At 41.7% G+C, this 26,560-nt stretch overlaps 1 protein-coding gene across 1 annotated transcript; it reads left to right on the top strand.

The window, feature by feature from the left end:
* The first annotated feature begins 32 nt into the window (after positions 1-32).
* On the top strand, positions 33-26,560 carry zfand1 (zinc finger, AN1-type domain 1). The gene is made up of 8 exons (XM_060824389.1): positions 33-120; positions 15,318-15,360; positions 15,504-15,543; positions 17,668-17,792; positions 17,873-17,964; positions 21,125-21,249; positions 22,632-22,787; positions 24,389-26,560. The coding sequence occupies exons 1-8, from the start codon at positions 66-68 to the stop codon at positions 24,557-24,559; spliced, it is 807 nt and encodes a 268-aa protein (XP_060680372.1). The 5' UTR covers positions 33-65; the 3' UTR covers positions 24,560-26,560.

The following is a 26,560-nucleotide window of genomic DNA, read 5'->3' as shown; positions in this document are numbered from 1 at the left end:
GAACATCACTTCCGGTAATGCTGTTGTCAATCAATGAAGGGGCGGGGAATTAGCATGGTGTCAAAATGGCGGAGTTGGAGATTGGTCAACAATGTGAGGTACAACATTGCCGTCAGTTAGGTAGGTGTAAATTATGGTGATTTTCGCCAAGTAGTACATGTCTACCGGACCCTGTTTGTGATGGGAGGCTCTTTAATTCTTTTCGTGGAAGTCTTTCCTTCGAAAAGCTAATGAATGTTGCTCGATTCTTTTGCCTCGATGGGAAGAATGTTTAAGATGAGGGGGCGCGATTAAAACTCATCCTTCAGGAGTGCCTCCTCTCTCGTAGGTTTTTCCTCCTGAGATAATTCCAGGGCTTTTTAGCTGTATTAAAACAAAGATCATGTGGATGCTGAAGATCGTAAACAAAAACCGAAATTGCTCTAGAAATTCTGCAAATCTATCGTCTCGAATCCAGTGACCCTTCAGAATTACAGAGTAACTAGTTTATTTTCTGAGGAAGAGTCACTGGACTCGAAACGCTATGTCCTTTTTTTCCTCCTATGTTGCTCCAACGAACTCTTTTTATTTCCTATACCTCTAATGTTTTATTTATAGACTCTCAGAGATGTACATAATCTTTGGTCCAACTCGTCCATGCTCTCCAGATATCCTAACCTAATCTAGTTCCATTTGTCAGCACTTGGCCCATATCCCTCTAAATCCTTCCTATTCCTATACCCATCCAGATGCGTTTTAAATGTTATAATTTAACTAGCCTCCACCACTTTCTCTGGCAGCTCATTCAATGCACACATTACCCTCTGCGTGAAGAAGTTGACCCTTAGGTCCCTCTTTTATATCTTTTTCCATCACCCTAAACCTGTGCCCTCTAGTTGTCAACTCCCCCACCTCGGGGAAATACCTTGTCTATTTACCCTTTCATTGCCCCTCATGATTTTATAAACCTCTATAAGGTCACCACTCAGCCTCGGATGCTCCAAGGAAAACAGCCCCAACTAATCAACCTCTCTCTATAGCTCAAATCTTCCAACTCTGGCAAAATCCTGGTAAATCTTTTTGAACACAAATTCTTGGAAAAGCTCAGGTCTGGCAGCATCTTTGAAGAGAAATCCAGAGTTAACATTTTAAGACCAGTGATACTTCTTTAGAACTTTACTGATGCTGCCAGACCTGCTGAGTTTTTCAAGCAATTTCTGTTTTTGTTTCTGATTTCCAGCATCCTCAGTTCATAGAGCATGTAAACAGGCCCTTTGGTCTAACCCGTCCATGCCAAACAGATTTCTTAAATTAATTCAGTCCCATTTGCCAGCACTTGCCCCATATTCCTCTTAAACGTTTCTTATTTATATACCCAACCAGATGCTGTTTAAATGTTATTGTACCAGCCTCCACCACTTTCTCTGGCAGCTCACTCTATACATGCGTCACCCTCTGTGTGAAAAAGTTGCCCCTTTAGGTCTCTTTTATATCTTTCCCCTATCACTCTAAACCTGTGCCCTCCAGTTGTCAACTCCCCCCTCAGGGAAAAGACCTTGTCTATTTATCCTATATATGCCCCCCATGATTTTATAGACCTCTGTAAAGTCACCCCTCAGCCAGCGGCGCTCCATGGAAAACATCCCCAACTGATTCACCCTCTCCCAAGAGCTCAGATCCTCCAAACCTGGCAACATCCTTGTAAATTTTTTCTGAACCCTTTCAAGTTTCACTACATCCTTCTGAAAGAAGAGAGATCAGAATTGAATTGAATTAAACTTATTGTCACATGTATCGTGCCACAGTGAAAAGCTTTGTCTTATGAGCAATATGGGCAGATCACATAGTTAAGTAGCATAGATAAGTAAATACTACGTAAACAGGGGCAAAAACAAAAACACAGGTACAGACGAATGTTAAGAGTTTGAGAGTCCATTCAATATTCTAACATCAGTAGGGTAAAAGCTGTTTCGAAACCAATTGGTGCATGTATTCAGGGTTCTGTACTTTCTCCCCGATGGTAGAGGTTGTAGAAAAACATTGCCTGGGTGGGATGGATCTTTGAGAAAGCTGGTGGCCTTTCCTTGACAGTGGGCCTGGTAGATGTATTCAATAGATGGGAAGTTGGCCTTTGTGATTGTCCAGCCCAAGTTCACCACTCTCTGTAACTGTCTCCAATCTTGAATGGTACAGTTGCTGTACCAGGTAGTGATACATCCAGACAAAATGCTCTCGATGGCGCATCTATAAAGGTTGGCAAGGGTATTCGCCGTCATGCCTAATTTCCTCAGCTGCCTGAGGAAGAAGAGACTTCGTCAGTTGTTGTTGGGCCTTTGTAACCAGTGCATCCACATGAAGAGTCCATGAAAGCTTCATGTGGATGACCACTCCCAGACGCTTGACACTGTCCACTCATTCCACCTCTGTGCTGTTAAAGTGTAGGGGGGCATGACTAACATCCCGCTGAAAGTCAATAATGAGTTCCATGGTTTTGACGGCATTGAGAGCTAAGTTGTTCTCAATGCACCATTTTTTCAGGTCTTCCACCTCCCATCTGTAGTCTGTTACGTCGCCATCTGAGAAGCACGCAGTATGCCAAAAGTGGCCTAAACAATGCCCTGTACAGCCACAACATGACCTCCCAACACCTATACTCAATGCTCTGACCAATCAAGGAAAGCATACCAAATGCTGCCTTCACTATCTTATCTACCTGCGACTCCACTTTCAAGAATTTATAAACATGTATTCCAAGATGGAATTTGTTCAGCAACACTCCCCAGGACCTTACAATTAAGTTTATAAGTCCTGGTCCTACTTGTCTTTCCAAAATGCAGCACCTCACATTTATCTAAATTAAACTCCATCTGTCTCTCCTCAGCTCATCTGATCAAGATCCCACTGTAGTCTTAGGTAACCTTCTTCACTGTCCACTATACCTACAATTTTAGTATCATCTGCAAACCTACTAACTATACCTCCTATGTTCACATCCCAATCATTTATATAAATGACAAAAAGCAGTGGACCCAGCACCAATCGTTGTGGCACACCACTGGTCACAGGCTTTCAGTCTGAGAGGCAACCTTCCACCACCATCCTCAGTCTTCTGCCTTCAACAACTTACTGAAGTTCATGTAGATCATGTCTACCACTCTGCACTCATCAAACTTCTTCATTACTTTTTCAAAAAACTCAATCAAGTTAATGATACATGATTTCCCATGCACAAAGCCATGTTGACTAGTCCTTGCCTTTCCAAATGCACATAAATACTGTCCCTCAGGGTTTTCTTCAACAACTTGCCCGCCGTTGACGCCAGGCTCACTGGTCTATAGTTCCCTGGCTTTTCCTTACCACCTTTCTTAAATAGTGGCACCACGTCAGCCAAACTCCAGTCTTCCAGCACCTCACCTATGACTATCATTGATCCAAGTATCTCAGCAAGGGGCTCAACAATCACTGCCCTAGCTTCCCACAGAGTTCGAGGGTATACCAGATCAGGTCCTGGGGATTTATCCACTTTTATGCATTGTAAGACATCCAGCACCACAACCTTTGTAATAATGACATTTTTCAAGATGTCACCATCTATTTACCCACATTCTATATCTTCCGTGTCTTTCTCCACAGTAAGCACTGATGCAAAATACTCGTTGAGTAACTCTCCCTTTTCCCATGGTTCCTCACATAGGCTGACTTGCTGATCTTTGAGGGGCCCTATTCTTTCCCTAGCTACCACTTTGGCCTTAATATATTTAGAAAATCCTTTTGGATTCTCCTTAACCCTATTTGCCAAATCTATCTCATGTCCCCTTTTTGCCCTCTTGATTTCCCTCTTAAGTATACTCCTACTGCCTTTATAATCTTCTAAGGATTGACTGAATTTCGCTGTCTGTACCTGAGGCTGAGGAGTGGCAAATAGAGTTTGATTTAGATAAATGTGAGGTACTGCATTTTGGAAAAGCAAATCAGAGCAGGACATATACACTTAATGGTAAAGTCCTCAGTAGTGTTGCTGAATAAAGAGACTTTAGAGTGCAGGTTCATATTCCTTGAAAGTAGAGTCACAGATAGATAGGATAGTGAAGAAGGGTTTGGTATGCTTTCCTTTATTGGTCAGAGCATTAAGTATAGTAGTTGAGAAGTCATGATGAGGCTGTATAGGACATTAGTTAGGCCACTTTTGGAATATGGCTTGCAGTTCTGATCTCCCTCCTATTGGAAGGACATTGTGAAACTTGAAAGGGTTCAGAAAAGATTTAGAAGGATGTTGCCAGGGTTGGAGGATATGAGCCAGAGAGAGAGGCTGAATCAGCAGCTGCTGTTTTCCTTGGAGAGCAGAGACCGAGTGGTGACCTTATAGAAGTTTATACAATCATGAGGGGCATGGATAGGGTAAATAGATAAAATCTTTTCCCTGGGGTGGAGAAGCCTAGAACTAGAGGGCATAGGTTTCGAGTGAGAAGGGAAAGATATAAAAGAGACCTAAGGGGTGACCATTTCACACAGAGGATGGTGCCTGTATGGAATGAGCTGCCAGAGGAAGAGGTGGAGGCTGGTAGAATTGCAACATTTAAAAGGCATCAGGTTGCATATATGAGGCAGCATAAGGCCGGTGAGTCTCACTTCTGTTGTGGGTAAAGTCTTAGAGAGAATTGTAAGGGATAGGATTTATGAACATTTGGATAGGAATAATGTGATCAAGGATAGTCAGCATGGTTTTGTGAAGGGCAGGTCGTGCCTCACAAACCTGATTGAATTCTTTGAGAAGGTGACTAAGGAGGTGGACAAGGGTAAAGCGGTAGATGTGGTGTATATGGATTTTAGTAAGGCGTTTGATAAGGTTCCCCATGGTAGGCTACTGCAAAAAATACGGAGGTATGGCATTGAGGGTGCGTTGGAGGTTCGGATTAGGAATTGGCTGGCTGGAAGAAGACAGTGGGTAGTAGTTGATGGTAAAGGTTCATCTTGGAGTGCAGTTACCAGCGGTGTTCCACAAGGATCTGTTTTGGGACCATTGCTGTTTGTCATTTTTATAAATGACCTGGAGGAGGGGCTAGAAGGTTGGGTGAGCAAGTTTGCGGATGATACGAAAGTCGGTGGAGTTGTTGACAGTGAGGAAGGATGTGGCAGGTTACAGCGGGATATAGATAAGCTGCAGAGCTAGGCAGAAAGGTGGCAAATGGAGTTCAATGTAGCTAAGTGTGAAGTGATTCACTTTGGTAAGAGTAACAAGAAGATGGAGTACTGGGCTAATGGTTGGATACTTGGTAGTGTGGATGAGCAGAGGATCTTGGTGTCCATGTACACAGATCTCTGAAAGTTGCCACTCAGGTAAATAGTGCTGTGAAGAAGGCATATGGCGTACTGGCTTTTATTGGTAGAGGAATTGAGAACCGGAGTCCTGAGGTCATGTTGCAGTTGTATAAGACTCTGGTGCGGCCGCATCTGGAGTATTGTGTGCAGTTTTGGTCGCCATATTATAGGAAGGATGTGGAGGCACTGGAACGGGTGCAGAGGAGGTTTACCAGGATGTTGCTTGGTATGGTAGGAAGATCGTATGAGGAAAGGCTGAGGCACTTGGGGCTGTTTTCATTGGAGAAAAGAAGGTTTAGGGGTGACTTGATAGAGGTGTACAAGATGATTAGGGGTTTAGATAGGGTTGACCATGAGAACCTTTTTCCACATATGGAGTCAGCTATTACGAGGGGGCATAGCTTTAAATTAAGGGGTGGTAGGTATAGGACAGATGTTAGGGGTAGATTCTTTACTCAGCGAGTCGTGAGTTCATGGAATGCCCTGCCAGTAGCAGTGGTGGACTCTCCCTCTTTATGGGCATTTAAATGGGCATTGGATAGATATATGGAGGATAGTGGGCTAGTGTAGGTTAGGTGGGCTTGGATCGGCGCAACATTGAGTGCCAAAGGGCCTGTACTGCGCTGTATTTTTCTATGTTCTATGTTCTATGAATAGGAAGAATTTAGAGGGATATGGGCCAAATGCTGGCAAATGGGACTATATTAGGTTAGGATATCTGGTGGGTATGGACGAGTTGAACTGAAGGGTCTGTTTCTGTGCTGTAGTTCTTTTTGACATATACATTTTTCTTTTTCTTATCCAGAACCTCGATTTGTCAAGTATTCCCAGCATTCCCTACACCTACCAGCCTTGCCTTTCACTTCACCAGCAATATACAGTCTCTGGACTCTCATTTTTGAAGGCTGCTCATTTTCTAGCTGCCTCTTTACCTGTGAATATCTGCCTCCAATCAATTTTTGAAAGTTCTTGCCTAATACCATCAAAATTGGTCTTCCTCCAATTTAGAACTTCAACTTTTAGATCCGGTCTATCTTTTTCCATCATCTTTTAAAACTAATAGAATTCTGGTCCCTGGCCCCAAAGTGCACCTCCACTGACACCTCAGTCACCTGCCCTGCCTTATTTCCCAAGAGTACATCAAGTTTTACAGCTTCTCTAGTAGGTACATCCACATACTGAATCAGGACATTTTCTAGTACCTACTTAATAAATTGCTCTCCATCTAAACCCTTAACACTATGGCAGTCCCAGTCGATGTTTGGAAAGTTAAAATCCTCTACCATAACCACCTTATTATTCTTACAGAGAACCGAGATCTTCTTACAAATCTTTTTCTCAATTTCCTGCTGACTATTGGGGGGGTCGATAATACAATCCCAATGAGGTGGTCATTCCTTTCCTATTTCTCAGTTACGCCCAGATAACTCCTTTGGATGTATTCCCAGGAATATCCTCCTTAAGTACAGTTGTAATGCTATCCTGTATCAAAAATTCTACTCCTCTTCCCTTGCCCCCCCCCCCCCTCCTTTTTATCCTTCCTATAGCATTTGTATCCTGAAACATTAAATTGCCAGTCCTGTCCATCCCTGAGCCATGTCTCCGTAATTGCTATGATATCCCAGTCCAGTGTTCCTAAACATGCCGAGTTCATCTGCCTACCCTATTAGATCTCTTGCTTTGAAATAAATGCAGTTTAATTTTTTTCAATCCTACCTTGTTCTCTGCTTTGATCCTGCCTACCTTGACTGTTTGACTTGCTCCTTTTCCCAACCGTACCAGTCTCAGCTTGATCTCTTTCCTCACTATTTCCCTGGATTCCATCCCTCCACCTTACTAGTTTAAATCCTCCCAAGCAGCTCTAGCAAATCTTCCTGCCAGTATATTAGTCCACTTCCAATCCATCCTTCTTGTACAGGTCACTTCTACTCCAGAAGAGATTCCAATGATCCAAAAATGTAAACCCTTCTCCCCTGCACCAATTTCTCATCCACATATTCATCTGCTCTATTCTCCTATTCCTACCCTCACTAGCATGTAGCACTGGTGTTTTGGTTTTTATGTTTTATTTGAAGGTTGGTTCAAACAGTCACAGTTAAAAGTAATTTTACAGTTTTGTACATTCCATGTTGTTTACAATCTTGTAAATCTCTCTAAAATCAACTCTTAGATGCATTATTTAACTGAAAGTCCATTTTGCTGCACTGTCTCTGCTAACTAAACATGGTACTCGAACTATGATCTGATAAAGCACCAGAACTTAATTCTCATGCGATTGCAAACACCAGAAATAAAAGCTCGTAAAATTTGTGAATGACACATGTTGGTCCAATTCCTTTAGTCTATTACAAAGTATGACCAGCATCTTTATTTCTTAATATTGCTAGATTATTATAAACATTTTTTTAATTTTGTATGAACTTTCAACATTTTATAAACATGCTAATAAATAAGGGGAAGGAGTAGGTTATTTGGCACCTCAAGGCTGCTTTGTTATTGAATAAGATGACGGCTGAGTTCCATAGGCTCCCAAATGTCTAAGAAAAATGTTCTCTTTGTCACTGTCTTAAATGGGTGACTATTATTTTTAAACTGTGAGCCTAGTTCTAGATTTTCCTGAACAAGGAAAGATCCTTTCCACATCCGCCCCGTCAAGACCAGCCATGATTAGATTAGATTACTTAGTGTGGAAACAGGCCTTTCAGCCCAACAAGTCCACACCGACCCGCCGAAGTGCAATCCACCCAGACCCATTCCCCTACATTTACCCCTTCACCTAATACTACGGGCATGGCCAATTCACCTAACCTGCACATTTTTGGACTGTGGGAGGAAACCGGAGCACCCAGAGGGTACCCACGCAGACATGGGGAGAATTGCAAACTCCACACAGTCAGTCGCCTGAGGTGGGAATTGAACCCAGGTCTCTGGTGCTGTGAGACAGCAGTGCTAACCACTGTGCCACCAAATTAATTCAATACAAGTCTGGCTTATCCAACTTTTCCTCATAAGACAATCTACCTTTTCTATGCTTTATTCTGGTGAAACTCTTTTGAACTCCTTCCAGTAAATGTACACCCTCCCTTGAAAACAATGCAATATGCAGTATTTTAGATATGATCTCATCAGTGAGCTGTAGAATTGAAACATAATCTCCTTCCTATTGCATTGGGAAACATTGGGAAATGTGAGGTTTTACTCTTTGGCAGGAAGAATACTGGAGATGAATATATTTAAATCGAGAAAGACTGCAAATACTTGCAACAGAGAGTTTTGAGAGTTCTTGTTCATGAATCACAAAAATCCAATGTTCCAGCTCAGTCCATAATAGGAGAAAAGCAAATGGAATGTTGGCCTTCATTTCAAAGAGAATGGAGTTAAAAGTAGGAAGGTTTTGCTCAAACTGTACAAAGCACTAGATGGAACACAGTTGCAATACTGTGAACCGTTTAGACCTCATACCTGAAGGAAGATATACTGACAATTGAGGCAGTTCAGCCTGTACTCCTTGAAATTTAGAAGAATGAGAAGCAACCTTATTGAACTATAGTTGATAAGATGTGGAAAGTTTGATTCCTCTTATGGGAAAGTCGAGGACCATTGGGCATAATCACAGTATAAGGTGTTATAGATTTAAGAGTTGAGGAGGAATTTCTTTTGATGATTGTGAATCTACGGAATTGTTTCGCACAGAAATCTATCAAGGCTGGGTGATTATGTATATGCAAGGCTGAGATAGGCAGACTTTAAACCAGTAATAGAAAATAGAACAGTACAGCACAGTACAGGCCCTTCAGTCCTCAATGTTGTGCTGACCTTTTATTCTATTCTCCGATCAAGCTAACCTACGTTCCCTTCATTTTACTATCGTCCATGTGCCTATCCAAGAGTGACTTAAATGTCCTTAATGTATCTAACTCTACTACCACTGCTGGCAGTCCATTCTCTGCACCCACCATTCTCTGTATAAAGAACGTACCTCTGAAATCTCATATAAACCTTCCTCCAATCACCTTAAAATTATGCCCCATAATGATAGCCATTTCCACCCTGGGGAAAAAAAAGTCTCTGTCTATTCACTCTATCTGTGCCTCTCATCATCTTGTACACCTCTATCAAGTCACCTCTCATCCTTCTTCGCTCCAATGAGAAAAGCTCTAGCTCTGTCAACCTTTCTTCATAAGACATGCCCTCTAGTCCAAGCAGCATCCTGGTAAATCTCCTCTGCAGCCTCTCGAAAGCTTCCACATCCTTCCTACAACGAGGTGACCAGAACTGAAAACAGTATTCCAAGTGTGGCCTAACCAGGACTTTATAGAGCTGCAGCATAACCTCGTGGCCCTTAAACTCAATCCCCCTGCTATTGAAAGCCAATACGCCACACACTTTCTTAACAACCCTATCAACTTGGGTGGCAACTTTGAGGGATGTATGGACATGAACCCCAGGATCCCTCTGTTCCTCCACACAGTCAAGAATCCTGCCTTTAACCCTGTAATCTGCATTTAAATTTGACCTTAAGTCAATCGCTTCACACTTTTCCAAGTTCAACTCCATCTACCACTTCTCAGCCCAGCTCTGCATCCTGTCACTGTCCCATTGCAACCTACAACAGCCCTGCATACTATCCACAACTCTACCAACCTTCGTGTCATCAGCAAATTTACTAACCCACCCTTCCACTTCCTCATCCAAGTCATTTATAAAAATCACAAAGAGCAGAGGTCCCAGAACAGATTCCTGTGGAACACCACTGGTCACCGAGCTCCAGGCTGAAAACTTTCCATCTACTACCACCCTCTGTGTTCTATGGGCTAGCTAAGTCTGTATCCACACAGTCAAATTTCCCTGTATCCCATGCCTCCTTACTTTCTGAATGAGCCTACCATGGGGAACCTTATCAAACACCTTGCTAAAATCCATATACACCACATCCACTGCTCAACCTTCAATATGCTTTTTCACATCCTTAAATAATTCAATAAGGTTGTGGGGCATGACCTGCTCCTCAGAAAGCCATGTTGACCATCTCTAACCAACCTATGCTTTTCCAAATAATGATAAATCTTATCTCTTAGAATCCTCTCCAATAATTTGCCCACCACGATGTGAGACTGACTGGTGTGTAATTCCCAGGGTTATCCCTATTCCCTTCTTTGAACAAGGGAATAACATTTGCCACCCTCCAATCATTTGGTACTACTTCAGTGGACAGTGAGGATGCAAACATCATCGCCAAAGGTGCAGCAATCGCTTCCCATAGTAACCTTGGGTATATCCTGTCTGGCACAGCGGACACAGCTATCCTTATGTCTTTCAAAATTTCTAGCACATTCTCCTTCTCAACATCAATCCGTTTTGAGTATATCAGCCTGCTTCATGCTCGCCTCACAATCTACAAGATCCCTCTCACTCGTGAATACTGAAGCAAAGTATTCATTAGGAACCTCCACTACCTCCTCTGACTTTAGGCGCAAATTCCCTCCACTATCCTTGCTCAGCCCAACCCTCACTCTGGCCATCCTCTTGTTCCTCACATAAGTGTAGAATGCCTTGGGGTTTTCCTTAATACTACCCGCCAAGGCTTTTTCATGCCCCCTTCTAGCTCTCCTAAGTCCATTTTTCAATTCCTTCCTGGCTACCTTGTAACCCTTTAAAGCCCTGTCTGATCCTTGCTTCCTCAACTTTAAGGAGAAAGTGAGGACTGCAGATGCTGGAGATCAGAGCTGAAAAATGTGTTGCTGGAAAAGCGCAGCAGGTTAGGCAGCATCGAAGGCGCAGGAGAATCAGGAAGAAGGGCTTATGCCTGAAACATCGATTCTCCTGCTCCTTCGATGCTGCCTCACCTCCTGCACTTTTCCAGCAACACATTTTTCAGCAGCTTCCTCAACTTTAAGTAAGCTTTCTTCTTCCTCTTTCCTAGATGTTTCACATCTTTTGTCATCCAAGGTTCCTTCACCCTACTGTCCCTTCCTTGCCTGAGTGGGACAAACCTATCCAGCACTTGCTGCAAATATTCCCTAAATAACCTTGCCTTTCCCTGAGAATAATGGTTACGAGGAAAAGGCAAGAAAATGGAATTGGAAGATTCAGATCAGCCATGATCTCATTGAATGAGAGTAGACTTAGTGGGTTGGATACTCTAATTCTCCTAGGTCTTATTGTCTTTCATAAAGATGGCAATGCCTATATAATCACAAGGTGGAAACAAGTCCAAAGAATCAACTGGTAGATGGTAATGGAGTGGGAAACACCATCGCTCAAACAAGCCCTGTCAGGGCCCTTCAGTTAACATTGGAATAAGAATGAGTCACTGGCTTCTAAAGCTTAAAGTTGGAATGATGTGACCCTGCCTGGCACAATTTAATGTGTAGTATACATGTGGAGTTCAGAGACTTTTTTGTGCTGTTTTAAGGTCTCTGTGGAACTTCAAAATGTACAAACAAGTTTGGAAGGTATAAAATCCTTGATCCAGTGCTGCAGCAACTGACTCAGAATTTCACACTCACCTATGCCAAAGTCTCCTCTGCATGCACAGAGGCAGACTAGCACAACCCAGATCTTTATCAACATCATGCGGTAATGTGCAAACATGCATTGAACTGCACATGTGCAAATAGCTCTTAATGATTGTCTTAAGTTGCTGGTTGTGTTGGGAATACACATTCCATTAGATTGTGTACATTTTATTTTATTTCGCCAAAGGGGACAACTTCATATTTACCCGCATAATATCCAGTTTGCCAGATTTGAGCCCACTCAGACACTGGACTTGGGATGTTAACTCTATTTCTCTCCGCAGGTGCTGCCAGACCTGCTGCATTTCACCAGCATTCTTTGTTACAGACTTCCAGTATACACTCATAGAGTTATATAGCACAAAAACTGACCCTTGGTCCAACTTGTCAATGCCAACCAGACATCCTAAACTGGTCTCGTCCCATTTGCCAGCATTTGACCCATGTCTGTCTTAAACCCTTCCAATTCAGGTACCCATCCACATACCTTTTAAATGTCGTAATTGTATGCACCTCCACCACTTTGTTTGGCAGCTCATTCCTTACACACACCACACACTGCACAAAAATGTTGCCCCTTAAGTCCTTTTTAAATGTCTCCCCTCTCACCTTAAACCTATGCCCTCTAATTCTGGACTCCCCTAACCTAGAAAAAAGATCTTGGCTATTCACCGTATCTGTGCCCCTCATGATTTTATAAACCTCTATAAGGTCACCCCTCAGCCTCCGATTCTTCATCCAAAATAGCCCCAGCCTATTCAACCTCTCCTTATAGCTCAAACCCTCCAAACCCAGCAACATTCTTGTAAATCTTTTCTGAACTCTTTCAAGTTTAACAACATCTTTCCTACAACAGGGAGACCAGAATTGAATGCAGTATTCTAAAAGTGGACTCACCAATGTTTGTGTACAGCCACAACATGATATTCCAACTTCTATACTCAATGCACTGACCAATGGAGACAAGCATACCTAATGCCTTCTTCATCACCCTGTCTACTTGCAACTCCACTTTCAAAGAGCTGTGCACCCTCCCGCAGCAGTCCATTTGTTCGGCCACACTCCCCAGGACCCTACCATTTAGATTAGATTCCCTAGAGAGTGGAAACAGGCTCTTTGGCCCAACAAGTCCACACCGACCCTTTGAAGAGGAACCCACCCAGACCCATTTCCTACATTCACCCCTGACTAATGCACCGAACACTATAGGCAATTTAGAATGGCCAATTCACATAATCTGCACATCTTTGGACTATAGGTCCTGGCTTCTACCTTACCAAAATGCACACCTCACATTTATCTAAATTATACCCATCTGACACTCCTTAGCCCATTGACCCATCTGATCAAAGCCCTTTTGTATCCTGAGATAACCTTCTTCACTGTTCACTACATCACCAATTTTGGTGTCATCTGCAAACTTACTAACCATTCCTGTTATATTCACATCCAAATCATTTATATGAATGACGAAAAGCAATGGACCCAGCATCAATCCTTGTGCAAAACACTGGTCACTGGCGCACTGGCCTCCAGTCCACAAAACAACCTTCTCCAACCATCCTCTGTCTCCTACCTTCTCACTTTGTCAGCTCTTTTTAAGTATCTACTGAAGAAAACTTACTCTTTGTATATTAGTGTGGTGCTGGAAAAGTACATCCAGTCAGGCAGCATCTGAGGAGCAGGAGAGTCAATGTTTCGAGCGTAAGCTCTTCATCAGGGAAGAGGGGTTGGCCCAAGGGGCTGAGAGATAAATGAGAGTGAGGTGGGGCTGGGGAGAAGGTAGCTAGGACTGCGATAAGTAGATGAAGGTGGGGGTGAAAGTGATGGAGAGGAGGGTGGAGCGGATAAGTGGGCAGGAAGATGGACAGATAAGACAGTTCAAGAGGATGGTTCCAAGTTGGAAAGTTAGATCTGCGAAAAGGTAGGAGCAGGGGAAATGAGGAAACTGGTGAAATTCACATTGATTCCATGCGATTGGAGGATCCCAAGGCAGAAGATGAGGCATTCTTCCTACAGGCTTTAAGTGGCTAGAGTTTGGTGGTGCAGGTGGCCCAGGACTAGCATGTCCTTGGCAGATTTGGAAGGGGATTTAAGGTGTTCGGCCACAGGGTAGTGGGGTTGTTTAGTGCATGTGTCCCAGAGATGTTCTCTGAAATGTTCTGCAAGTTGGCGTCCTGTCTCCCCGATGTAGAGGAGACAACATCGAGAGCAACGGGCACAGCAGATGACATGGGCCGTGGTACAGTAAATCTGTTGGCTGTGGAAGCATCCTTTGGGGCCTTAGACAGAGGTGAGAGGGGAGGTGTGTGTGCACTTCTTGCCATGGCAGGGGAAGGTACTGGGAGTGAAGGTTGATTGTGGGGCGCGTTGACCAACAAGGGAGTCACGGAGGGAATAGTTTCTGCGGAATGCAGATAAGGGTGGGGAGGGGAATATGTCCGAGATGGTGAGGTCTGTTTGTAGGTGGCAGAAATTGCAGAGTATGATGCAATGTATCCAGAGGTTGGTGCGGTGGATGGTGAGGACCAGGGAGGTTCTGTCCTTGTTGCGATTGGAGGGATATGGTTCAAGGGCAGTCGTGCGGGAAGTGGAGGTGATGCACTGGATGGCATTGTCGACCACGTGGGATTGGAAATTGCAGTCTTTGAAGAAGGAAGCCATCTGGGATGTTCTGTGGTGGAATTGGTCCTCCTGAGAGCAGATGCGGTGGTGGAGGAGGAATTGGGAATAAGGAAGTAGGGTAGGAGGAATTGTAGTCCAGGTAGCTGTGGGAGTCAGTGGATTTGGTGCTGATTTCCATGTTAAGTCGGTTGCTGGAAATGGAGATGGAAAAGTCCAGAAACGGGTGGGAGCTATCTAAGATGGTCCAGTCAACTTGTAGTCAGTGTAGAAGGTGTTATTGAAGTTGATGAATTGTTCACCCTTCTCGTGGGAGCCCTCAGGGATGCCATATGTTCCTTTTTATGCGCTTTGATTTACTTACAGTTACCAAGTCAAGGGAAGCACTCTCTCCCTCTCCCAGCTTCTCCATTAACCTGGTATTTCACCAGCTAGATTGCATTTGATCTTAAAATGAGCAGTAAAAAAAAGGGGAAAGTATTCAAAAGGTAGTGAGGAGAAATTACTGTCTAAATATCAGCACAATTGTAGTGTGAAATTGTAGACTGAAATGTCAAATTTCAACTACACTTGTACATGATCCCGAACAATAATAAATTTCTAGTCTCATAGACAAATATAAAGTATGTTAACTTGACTTATTTACTAGAAATTTGAAGCCAAATCATACGCGTATATGTATTCAAATGATAATTAACCTCATTTTATGATAATATTTGTTGGTCCACTTTGAACTTAGAGAGCTAACTTTTCTCCTGTCATCAGAATAATTGACAATAACCATTCCTGTAAGCTCTGAAGTAATTTTAAGTGAATAACAAATATGCTGTCAAGATGGCTGAGTTGTGTTAAACTAACAAGAATTGTTCCCTCTTTCAGATTTTCTGCCTTTTGTTTGTGATGGATGTTCAGGAATTTACTGGTATAGTATTCATCATCAAAATAAACAGCTACATTTATAAATAGGAATATAAGCTTTACAAATATAAGATTGGATAGGTGTCCTCTTACCATTGTATTATTTTAAAAATGACTGCAAGCTGAATGTCTTTTCTTTTCATTTAGCCTTGAACATAGAGGTAAAGATGCTCATGGCTGCTCTGAGGTGAGTTTTCGGACAAAAATACCTGTGCAAGTAGTACATTATTCCTTTTTTGAGTTAATATTGGCTTATAGGTGGGTCACTTTCCGTGTTTAAATCGATCACACAAAATGATGAGACTTGTGTTCCTAGTCTTTCCTTGAAATGTTCCAGAAAATCTAACACACTTTTTCCACTGATTTAACAAGGAAATTCCATTTGTACATTTCCTAATGGATATTACAACAAATATTTGTCAGGAATCTGAGTCTGTTATCTACTCTTACTTGCTGATAATATGAGGAACATAAAGTGGAAATCTTTTGAAAGGAAAAATTAAAATTTCTATCACCAGAATTGATAATATCTGTTCCTGTGTTGTATATCCCATGAAATCCTATTTGACAAATCAGTATATTTAATGGTTGTAGAAACAGAAGTATTGCTCTTGTAAACATCAAAATTTGAATTGAAAAAGTCATAGTGTCAACTACAGTCATGTACAAAATGCTCTGCCCTTACTGTATCACTTCAAAAACACCTACTTTCCCAATGACCTCTACAACTGTCCAGGAAAGAAATAACAGCAATGTCAGGGGATCACCATCACCTCTCCAAGCCACATTGGTTTGGGAGGCGATGGCTTAGTGGAATTATTGCTGGACTGTTATTCCAGAGCTACGGATAACGTTCTGGGGGCCTGGGTTTGAATCCCACCACGGCAGATGTTGGAATTTGAATTTAATAAATATCTGTAATTAAGAATCTCATGATGACCATAAATCCATTGTCGATTAGCAGGAAAAACCCATGTGATTCACTAATGTCCTCTCGGGAAAGAAACTGCCATCCTTACCGGGTCTGGCCTACATGTAACTCCAGACCCACAGCAATGTGGTTGACTCTTAACTACCATCTGGGCAATTAAGGATGGGCAATAAATGCTGCTTAGCCAATTACATACTGTCCTACAAATGAATTAAATAAAAGGAAAATATGAATGTCCACCCTCTTGCATTGGGCAAAGGTTACAAATTGTTTGAACCAAGTATCAACAGTTCAAGAACAGCTTTTTTTCCCTACTGTTATCAAAATTTTGATTGAACTTCTCATGTATTGAAGTTGATATTTCTCTGCATCTTTTGTTTAGCAGGAACACCTTATTCTGCATTCTGTTCTATTCCCTGATGGACTTATGTAAAGTACAATTTGCCTGGATAGCACGCAAAACAATACTTTTCACTATATCTTGGTACATGTGATAATAATAAACCAAATATATTATTTTTCATTTCTATGATATTGTCTCTGTCTATCTCCAGAATTACTATTGCATGAAATTCTACAGTCATAAAGCCCCAAGTTTGATGATGTCTAGGTATTTTGGGAAGTTAATACTCCAGTGTTAGCAAATATGGAATATCCTACCTCTTATCCTCACTATAGTTACCAGGAATCCAACTCTGAGTGAAATCTCATAATGGCTTGTCTTTCTGGCAAACCTCAATTCCTTGGTTCCATGGTGGTGCAAACTCAAAGCATCTCTTAGTATACAAGTAAAGCTTCTTAAACAGCACTTTCAAAACTCATGACCATTTTCATCTACAAGGACAAGGGCAGCAGATGTGAAGGATCACCACAAGTTCTCTAAGCCACTCCCCATACTGGCTTGAAAATATAATGAGCACAAGCAACCTACTGGAAGGTCCTTGACACTTCCTCCAGTTCCTGCAAATCCTGTCTGTGCCACTAAAGGCTGATGTCCCTAATGTAGGTGACTTCACTGCCTCTGCCTAGCACTATTAATTATTGATTATCTAGGTTGATAACTGATCAAGCTTAGTGCATTGTGCAGTTTTTGTTTTACAACAAAATATTGTATTGTGTTGCATTATATTACACTTAATACATTTTTAAAAACCCAGTTACAACTTTCATTAACTAATGAATAGAATTGTTGAATTACTATTGCACCAAATTTATTGAAACAGAAATTTAAATAATTAATTTAATCGGTTGTCAGAATGCTATACCTGATATATTGTAGATGCACCTATCTGCTGTGAGCAATAGAAAGGGAGATCCAATATAAAGTAAAATTTAAAATGCTAAAAAATTGAGTTAAATATTCTGAAATTCCAATTTCAGGTTTGTTTAAGAAAACCAGTGAAATCTAAAGGAACCTCTTCTTACAAATGTACATATAAAAGCTGTAAGGCAAAAGACCTCTTGCCAGTAATTTGCTCACATTGCGAGAAACATTTTTGTCTGAGGTGAGTATTTATATAAGCTGAACTTCTATTACAGTTTTGGTTATGATTTATACTTTATAATGTTGATGTTTCTGTTTCAGTCATCGACACCAGTCAGACCACAATTGTGAAAAACAAGAGTTGCCTATATCACACTTGGCTGTTTCTCGGCAAGTAGTTAAAGAGTCTGTTGGCAAGTATTGAATTACCTTTCAGAAACAACATAGCTTTTCTATTATCTATGACCTGGTTATTCGTAAATTAATCTTTAAAGTCTAATCACATGCATATAAAACCCAAATCAGCTTAGTAAAAATTAAAATTACAATATAATTGTATGTTCTTTACAGTAGAATAGTATTAGAATTTTGTGGATATTGTTTTACTTGTGTGCTGATACTTAATCAAAGGATAAGGCCAGACACTCCTTTTTTAAGGAACCATAATCTGATATTAGTGGGTTTATGTCTGTAGTGCAGATTAACACTTTCCAATTATTTTGGAGGAATACATTATCTCTCCTTGCTGAGATCTCTATTTGCTGAATAGCTGAAGCTAATCTTTCATGTACTGCTCAGCAGCACAAAACATCAACATTGTATAGTCTATTTGCTTCTCTTCTTCGCCTTTATTATTGCACAGTATTCGATAGCTTCTGCTGTGGATCAGTAGGGTGCATTTTTGGTACTGAGCCAGTTTGGAAGTTCAAGTCCCATTCCAAGACTTAAACACAACAATCCACGATCAGAGGTGCCAAGTTTTGGATAAGATGTTAAACCAAGGCTGGATGTCAAAGATATCACAGCATTATTTTAAGGAAGGACAGAGAGTTATTCCCTTGTGTTCTGGCCAATATTTGCCCCTCAATCAAAGTCACAAGATTATCTTGGTTATATAACTGCTGTTAGTAGAAATTTACTTTGTGTAAACTGGCTGCTGTTTTCCCTGCAATGCAACAGTGACTACATTTCAAAAGCACTTAATTGGCTCAAAAGTACTTTGGGTAAAAAATGAGGTCTGCAGATGCTGGAGATCACAGCTGAAAATGTGTTGCTGGTTAAAGCACAGCAGGCCAGGCAGCATCTCAGGAATAGGGAATTCGACGTTTCGAGCATAAGCCCTTCATCAGGAATGAGAGAGAGTAGCCAAGCAGGCTAAGATAAAAGGTAGGGAGGAGGGACTTGGGGGAGGGGCGATGGAGGTGGGATAGGTGGAAGGAGGTCAAGGTGAGGGTGATAGGCCGGAGTGGTGTGGGGGCGGAGAGGTCAGTAAGGAGATTGCAGGTTAGGAGGGCGGTGCTGAGTTGAGGGAACCGACTGAGACAAGGTGGGGGGAGGGGAAATGAGGAAACTGGAGAAATCTGAATTCATACCTTGTGGTTGGAGGGTTCCCAGGCGGAAGATGAGGCGCTCCTCCTCCAGCCGTCGTGTTATGTTCTGCCAGTGGAGGAGTCCAAGGACCTGCATGTCCTCGGTGGAGTGGGAGGGAGAGTTAAAGTGTTGAGCCACGGGGTGGTTGGGTTGGTTGGTCCGGGCGGCCCAGAGGTGTTCTCTGAAGCGTTCCGCAAGTAAGCGGCCTGTCTCCTTTCCACTGACACCCTCCTTCGACTGACTGAACTGGTCCTCACCCTGAATAACTTCTCTTTTCAATCCTCCCACTTCCTCCAAACTAAAGGAGTTGCCATGGGCACCCGCATGGGCCCCAGCTATGCCTGCCTCTTCGTAGGATATGTGGAACAGTCCATCTTCCGCAACTACACTGGCACCACCCCCCACCTTTTCCTCCGCTACATCGATGACTGTATCGGCGCTGCCTCGTGCTCCCACGAGGAGGTTGAATAGTTTATCAACTTTACTAACACCTTCCATCCCGACCTGAAATTCACCTGGACTGTCTCAGACTCCTCCCTCCCCTTCCTAGACCGTTCCATCTCTATCTCGGGCGACCGACTCAACACAGACATCTACTATAAACCAACTGACTCCCACAGCTACCTGGACTACACCTCCTCCCACCCTGCCCCCTGCAAAAACTCCATCCCATATTCCCAATTCCTTCGTCTCTGCCGCATCTGCTCCCAGGAGGACCAGTTCCAACACCGCACAGCCCAGATGGCCTCCTTCTTCAAGGACCGCAGATTCCCCCCAGACGTGATCGACGATGCCCTCCACCGCATCTCCTCCACTTCCCGCTCCTCCGCCCTTGAGCCCCGCTCCTCCAACCGCCACCAAGACAGAACCCCACTGGTTCTCACCTACCACCCCACCAACCTCCGCATACAACGTATCATCCGCCGTCATTTCCGCCACCTCCAAACGGACCCCACCACCAAGGATGTATTTCCCTCCCCTCCCCTATCAGCGTTCCGCAAGGACCACACCCTTCGTGACTCCCTCGTCAGATCCACACCCCCCACCAACCCAACCTCCACCCCCAGCACCTTCCCCTGCAACCGCAGGAAATGTAAGACTTGCGCCCACACCTCCACACTCACTTCCCTCCAAGGTCCCAAGGGATCCTTCCATATCCGCCACAAGTTCACCTGTACCTCCACACACATCATCTATTGCATCCGCTGCACCCGATGTGGCCTCCTCTATATTGGGGAGACAGGCCGCTTACTTGCGGAACGCTTCAGAGAACACCTCTGGGCCGCCGGGACCAACCAACCCAACCACCCCGTGGCTCAACACTTTAACTCTCCCTCCCACTCCACCGAGGACATGCAGGTCCTTGGACTCCTCCACCGGCAGAACATAACAACACGACGGCTGGAGGAGGAGCGCCTCATCTTCCGCCTGGGAACCCTCCAACCACAAGGTATGAATTCAGATTTCTCCAGTTTCCTCATTTCCCCTCCCCCCACCTTGTCTCAGTCGGTTCCCTCAACTCAGCACCGCCCTCCTAACCTGCAATCTCCTTACTGACCTCTCCGCCCCCACCCCACTCCGGCCTATCACCCTCACCTTGACCTCCTTCCACCTATCCCACCTCCATCGCCCCTCCCCCAAGTCCCTCCTCCCTACCTTTTATCTTAGCCTGCTTGGCTACTCTCTCTCATTCCTGATGAAGGGCTTATGCTCGAAACTTCGAATTCCCTATTCCTGAGATGCTGCCTGGCCTGCTGTGCTTTCACCAGCAACACATTTTCAGCTCAAAAGTACTTTGGGCCATTTTATGGTTAGGGAAAGCAATGCAAAAAAAAAATGCAAGTCTCTTTATGATGTATCTATTTCAGGGATCGTTGATACAAATATACATATCATATTGATTGGAAAGGACAGGAAAAATAATTAGCTTAACCAATATCAGTATTGCATTTATGTTGTTTCAATTTTTTTTTAAATCAAAAGCCCGAGATGCAGTCCCTGTTCCGCTGAAGAAAGGTAGAAAAGGAGCAAAGAATGATGCAACAGCTGCAAAAGTAGCACTTATGAAGATGAAGTTACATGCTGTTGGAGACAATTCCATACCACAGGTTAATGTTATTTAAGGTGAAATTTTCATTGAAGTTCTTTTAATGGGGATAGTACACAATATGATGGGGTTCTGAATTTTCAAATGATGTCTTGGAGCTGATTTTTAGTGTCATCTTGCCTTCAAGTAGGTTAAGATAAGGTGTAAAAATAAGCAGAGGTTATCTCTAGCAGGTCTTTAACCATTCTGTACACTGGTCATATTGTTTGTGGATTGGAAAGGCAACAGGACAGATAAGATTTTCATAATATTTAAATAGTCAGCAACTTGGCTTACATACAGAATATCATCACTTTCTTAATGGATTGCCAGAATTAGCAAGAAGGCCAAGGATTTGCCCAAATTACACATTTTCCCAAATCCATATGGTGAATTGCGCCATTTGTGAAGACAGCAATATGTGTATGGCCAGAAGAATAAAGTTTTATAATCTTAAAATGATTGGAACAGAAAAATGCATAATTTTCAAACTTATTTCCCTGTGTTGTGATTTTAATTGCTTAATCGTACCTTTTTAAGATTAGAAGATGGTTAAATCTGTTTTCTTGGTGTGTCTTATCCTTAAACCTACTCATAGATGGGTGGTTACAAAAGACGTGGCCTTGTCAACAACACCCATATCCCATGTATTAATTTAAGAGATCATGACACAACTAAACATCACAATTACTGCTGTGCCCTCTAGCTGCTCTGGTATTCTTTGCAATGTAAAAAAATTAAAAATCCATCAATGACCACAGGCTAATCACCTAAACAAATACCTACCTACCTATTTTGTACACAGTATTATTGACTTCTATCAAAAATCTGTCTACATCTGGTATGAGTATGCAATTGCTCATAGAAATCTGTAAAATTCTAACAAGACTAGTCAGGAAGGATGTTCCTGATGACTGAATGTCCAGAACCAGGGGTCACAATCTAAGGATTTGGGCTAAGCCATTTCTTCTGCCAGAGAGTTGTGAGCCTGTGAAATTCTTACGGCAGAAAGTGGTTGAGGCTAAAACATTGAATATTTTCAAGAAGTTAGGTATAGTTCTTAGGGCTAACAGGATCAAAGGACATTATGAGAAAGAGGGAGCAGGGTACTGAGTTGGATGATCAGCCATGGTCATATTGAATGGTGGAACAGGCCTATTCACTTTCCTATTTTCTATGTTTTCAAATTTTTAGAAGTGAAGGAGACAGGCAGTTTGATTCTCAGAGTTGGAACTGTCATGGGGTTTTAACTTTATAAATCAGTTGCAATTAAGTGAAAAATGATCTTTGTGTTCCCAGTTTTAAATCTAAATTGGATAATGATGCAAAGTTACAGAAGTTAAGGCTGTTTTTCTCAAACGTACTAATGGCCAAAAATCATTGAATTTAATTTGTTGTTTGCAGAGTGAGCGACTATATTTTCAAGTTTTTTTGCCAAAAGGAAGCAAAGAGAAAAGCAGATCAATGTTCTTTTGTTCCAAATGGAGTATTGGAAAAATGGTGGATAATGCAGCCTCACTGTTGAACCTTAGGAATGACAACAATATTTTGGCAGCTAAGGTAATTGTTGATAAAATCATACAATTTTGCATTTATCCTTTGCCTACTTGGTATCATTGTTTCCTTCACTCTTAGCTAATGTCCATTATTTAGCCAGCATGAGATGTTTCATCTGTTTAAAATTGATAATTCAAAGGTTTAACAACTTGCAAATAGAAAACTAATAATTGAAAGTGATGCAGTGGTTTGAGCATAGATTTGCAATATTGCAATATGAAAAACGTGAATGAGTCTTTTGTCACATTGAGCTTGATAGCAATTATATAGCATCTTTTTAAATAGTAAAGTGTCGCAAGGTATTTCATAGGAGCGTTAATTATCATTTAATTTTGTTGGTTAATGAAATATTAGGTCAAATGACTAAAGATTGGTCAAGGAAGTAAGGATTGAAAGGAGGAGAGAGGGATAGGGAATTTCAGAGCTTGGGAAGTCATGGAGTCAATAGACTGTAATTGGAGGAAAGTAGAGATAAACAGAGGTGTAGCCAAGGAGAGCTTTGAACAGAAAGATGGGAATTTTTAATTTGAGGCATTGCTACACCAGGAATAGTGTAAGTCAGACCATAGGGATAATTGATGAATGTAAAGTTGTGCAAATTAGCACGCAGGCACCAGAATTTTGAATGAACCTGGGTTTAAGGAGGGCACTGAAATAGTCCTGTTTAGATTGTTAATGTCTGAACTCCCATCTATGAGATACTGCTGAGAAGTGTAGTTTTCTTTTAAAAAATAAAAATAAATCTCTGTTGTCTTCTGACAACAAAGTAAAAGGAGTATTGGCAGTGGCTTAGAACTTGGCTGGAAATCCTATTTTCTCATGCTGGGTGGTACAAAAGTAAGTATTTTTTTGTTTTAAATGATTTGCTAAAACAATGTAATTTTAGTCACATTTTAAAACACAAAAGATGGGATGAATAGTGGACAAAAAGGATCCTGCAGCGATTTTCAAATATATAAACATTAGCTGAGACATTAGGTGGATAAATGGCAAATGAAACTGAAAACTGATAAATGTAAGCTAAGATATGGCTGTGCAATGGAGGGATTGAATAGCACATAATTAAGGAGAGAATTTGAAACTAGTCGATACACTACTTTTCATGCAGTTATAACACAGTATTACAAAACAGGAAAATAAAAGTCTGAAGACGTTATCCTCTGGCTTTACAAAAAAAAGGCTTCCAGTTGAAAAGATGCTAAATCGAGGAACAAAACTAATGCCAAGTCGAAAGAGTTAACATAAGTGAAAGATTAATGAGATGAGTGCTGGAGTTTAGTAAAAAGTTTGTAAGAGAATATCCATTCAAAAACATAAAATAAGAATACATACAATGATAAACAGTACTCAAATTATATCAAGAGAATAGGACTGGAGGACATACGGAAATTAATTAAAGATAAATTTATAACAGCAATCAAGAAAACCGTTTCTACTCAAATGGTTTTTGAAATCGTCAAGCAAAGCAATAAAGTAAAAAGAAAATTAAAGTTTTATAGCTTCCATTATGTGACAGGTAATGCAGCATAGGAAAATGTTTTAATAGATAAATAGTTTTTGCCACTGCAACTTTTTTCTCATTCTCTTTTTCTTTCATTCCCCAGAAATTGAGGCTGTGTCACAGTGAATCAGGAAATGCATTGCCTGTGGGCCAAACTTTGGAATTATGGCTAACAAATAATGACAGCCCACTGATCAATGGAGGAACCATTATCCTTGAATACTTAGACAATGATTGTATGAAATTAGAAAACACAAATTCATACATGGAATGACAGTTATTAAAATGAACAAATGTAATCATTTAGAGGAAAGTACGCTGAAGAAAGTTTGTTTTGATATCATATCTGAGATGATCTTTAAACACTGTAAATTATACAACTTTTTTATATCGCCAAACTATTGACTTTTATTTAAGTGTAAATCATTTTATTTGGAATAAATCAGTCTACTGTTACTGTTACATGCTTGATGGGTAATTCCAGATGATGTTTAACCTGTTTAGAGTCGAAAATAATTTTCCCAAATTATGTCTTCACTATCTGATCTCTGTAATCTAATACCTTAAATCATGTTAGCAACCCTTCTTCACTGTAAAAAAATTACATAACTGCCCTTGGAATAATGTGAGAAAATCTGAATCTGAATGTTAAATTAAAAGCAGAGTATATTAGAGTTAGGCTTCAATATTTTAAACAGATTTTATTTTGGCAACTTGTATTTTGGAAGTGTCACGGTTAATGGAGTGGGCATAGGGCATACATAGAGTCAGAGAGATGTATAGCACGGAAACAGACCCTTCAGTCCAACTCGTCCATGCCGACCAGATATTCCAACCCAATTTACTCCCACCTGCCAGCACCCGGCCCATATCCCTCCAAACCCTTCCGATTCAGATACCCATCCTGATGCCTTTTAAATGTTGCAATTGTACTATAATCCACCACTTTCGCTGCCAGCTCGCTTCATATGTGTACCACTCTCTGCATGAAAAAGTTGCCCCTTAGGTTTCTTTTAGATCTTTTCCCTCTCACCCTAAACATTTTCCCTCTAGTCCTGGACTCCCCCACCTCAGGGAGAAGACGTTTTCTATTTACCCTGTCCTTGCCCCTCATGATTTTATAAATCTCTATAAGGTCAGCCCTCAGCCTCCGATACTCCAGGGAAAACAGCTGCAGCCTATTCAACCTCTTCCTGTGGCTCAAATCCTCCAACTCTGTCAATATCCTTGTAAATCTTTTCTGAACCCTTTCAAGTTTCACAGCACACTTCTGATAGAAAGGAGACCAGAATTGCATGCAGTATTCCAAAAGCGACCTAACCAATGTCCCATACAGCTGCAATATGACCTCCCAACTCCTGCACTCAATACTCTGACCAATATAGGAAAACATACCAAAAGCCTTCTTCACTATCCTATCTACCTGCGACTTTACTTTCAAGGAACTATGAACCTGCACTCCAAGGTCTCTTTATTAAGCAACACTCCCCAAGACCTTACGACTAAGTATGTAAATCCCACTCAGATTTGCTTTCTCAAAATGCAGCACCTTGCATTTATCTAAATTAAACTCCATCTGCCACTCCTCAGTCCATTGGCTCCCCTGATCAAGATCCTGTTGTAATCCGAGGTAACCTTCTTTGCTGTCCACTACACTTCCAATTTTGGTGTCATCTGCAAACTTATTAATTATACCTCCTAAACTCTCATCCAAATCATTGTATAAAGACGAAAAGTAGTGGATTCTGCACCAATCCTTGTGGTACTCCACTGGTCACAGGCCTCCAATCTGAGATACAACCCTCCACCACTACCCTCTGTCTTCTACCTTTGAGCCAGTTCTGTATCCAAATGGCTAGTTCTCCCTGTTTTCCATGAGATCTAACCTTGCTAACCAGTCTCCCATGGGGAACCTTGTCAAACATCTTACTGAAATCCATATCAATCACATCTACTGCTCTGCCCTCATCAATCCTCTTTGTTACTTCAAAAACTCAAAAAAGTTTGTGAGGCATGATTTCCCATGCACACAGCCATGTTGACTATCCGTAATCAGTCCTTGCCTTTCCAAATATATGTACATCCTGTCCCTCAGGATCTCCTCCAACAACTTGCCCAGCACCGTCATTAGGCTCACTGGTCTATAGATCCCTGATGACAACTGAAAGTTTAATCAGTTTGTTTACAAATATCAAAAAGTTAAAATGTTAGAATAACTTAAACTATCATTACAAAGTTTTACCCTACAAGTCATGTAAACATGACACAATATTAA

Source organism: Hemiscyllium ocellatum, chromosome 4 (assembly GCF_020745735.1).
Source record: "Hemiscyllium ocellatum isolate sHemOce1 chromosome 4, sHemOce1.pat.X.cur, whole genome shotgun sequence".
Lineage (NCBI taxonomy): Eukaryota > Metazoa > Chordata > Chondrichthyes > Orectolobiformes > Hemiscylliidae > Hemiscyllium > Hemiscyllium ocellatum.
Note: the sequence above shows the minus strand (reverse complement) of the source record. Positions and strands in the feature narration are given on the sequence as shown.

Bases quoted from the DNA above. Each gene is read 5' to 3' on its own strand.
- zfand1 (XM_060824389.1), top strand. From the start codon at position 66: ATGGCGGAGTTGGAGATTGGTCAACAATGTGAGGTACAACATTGCCGT. The intron at 121-15,317 runs GTAGGTGTAAAT...TCCCTCTTTCAG, and splicing joins ACAACATTGCCGTCAGTTAG to ATTTTCTGCCTTTTGTTTGT. The intron at 22,788-24,388 runs GTAATTGTTGAT...TTCATTCCCCAG, and splicing joins ACAATATTTTGGCAGCTAAG to AAATTGAGGCTGTGTCACAG.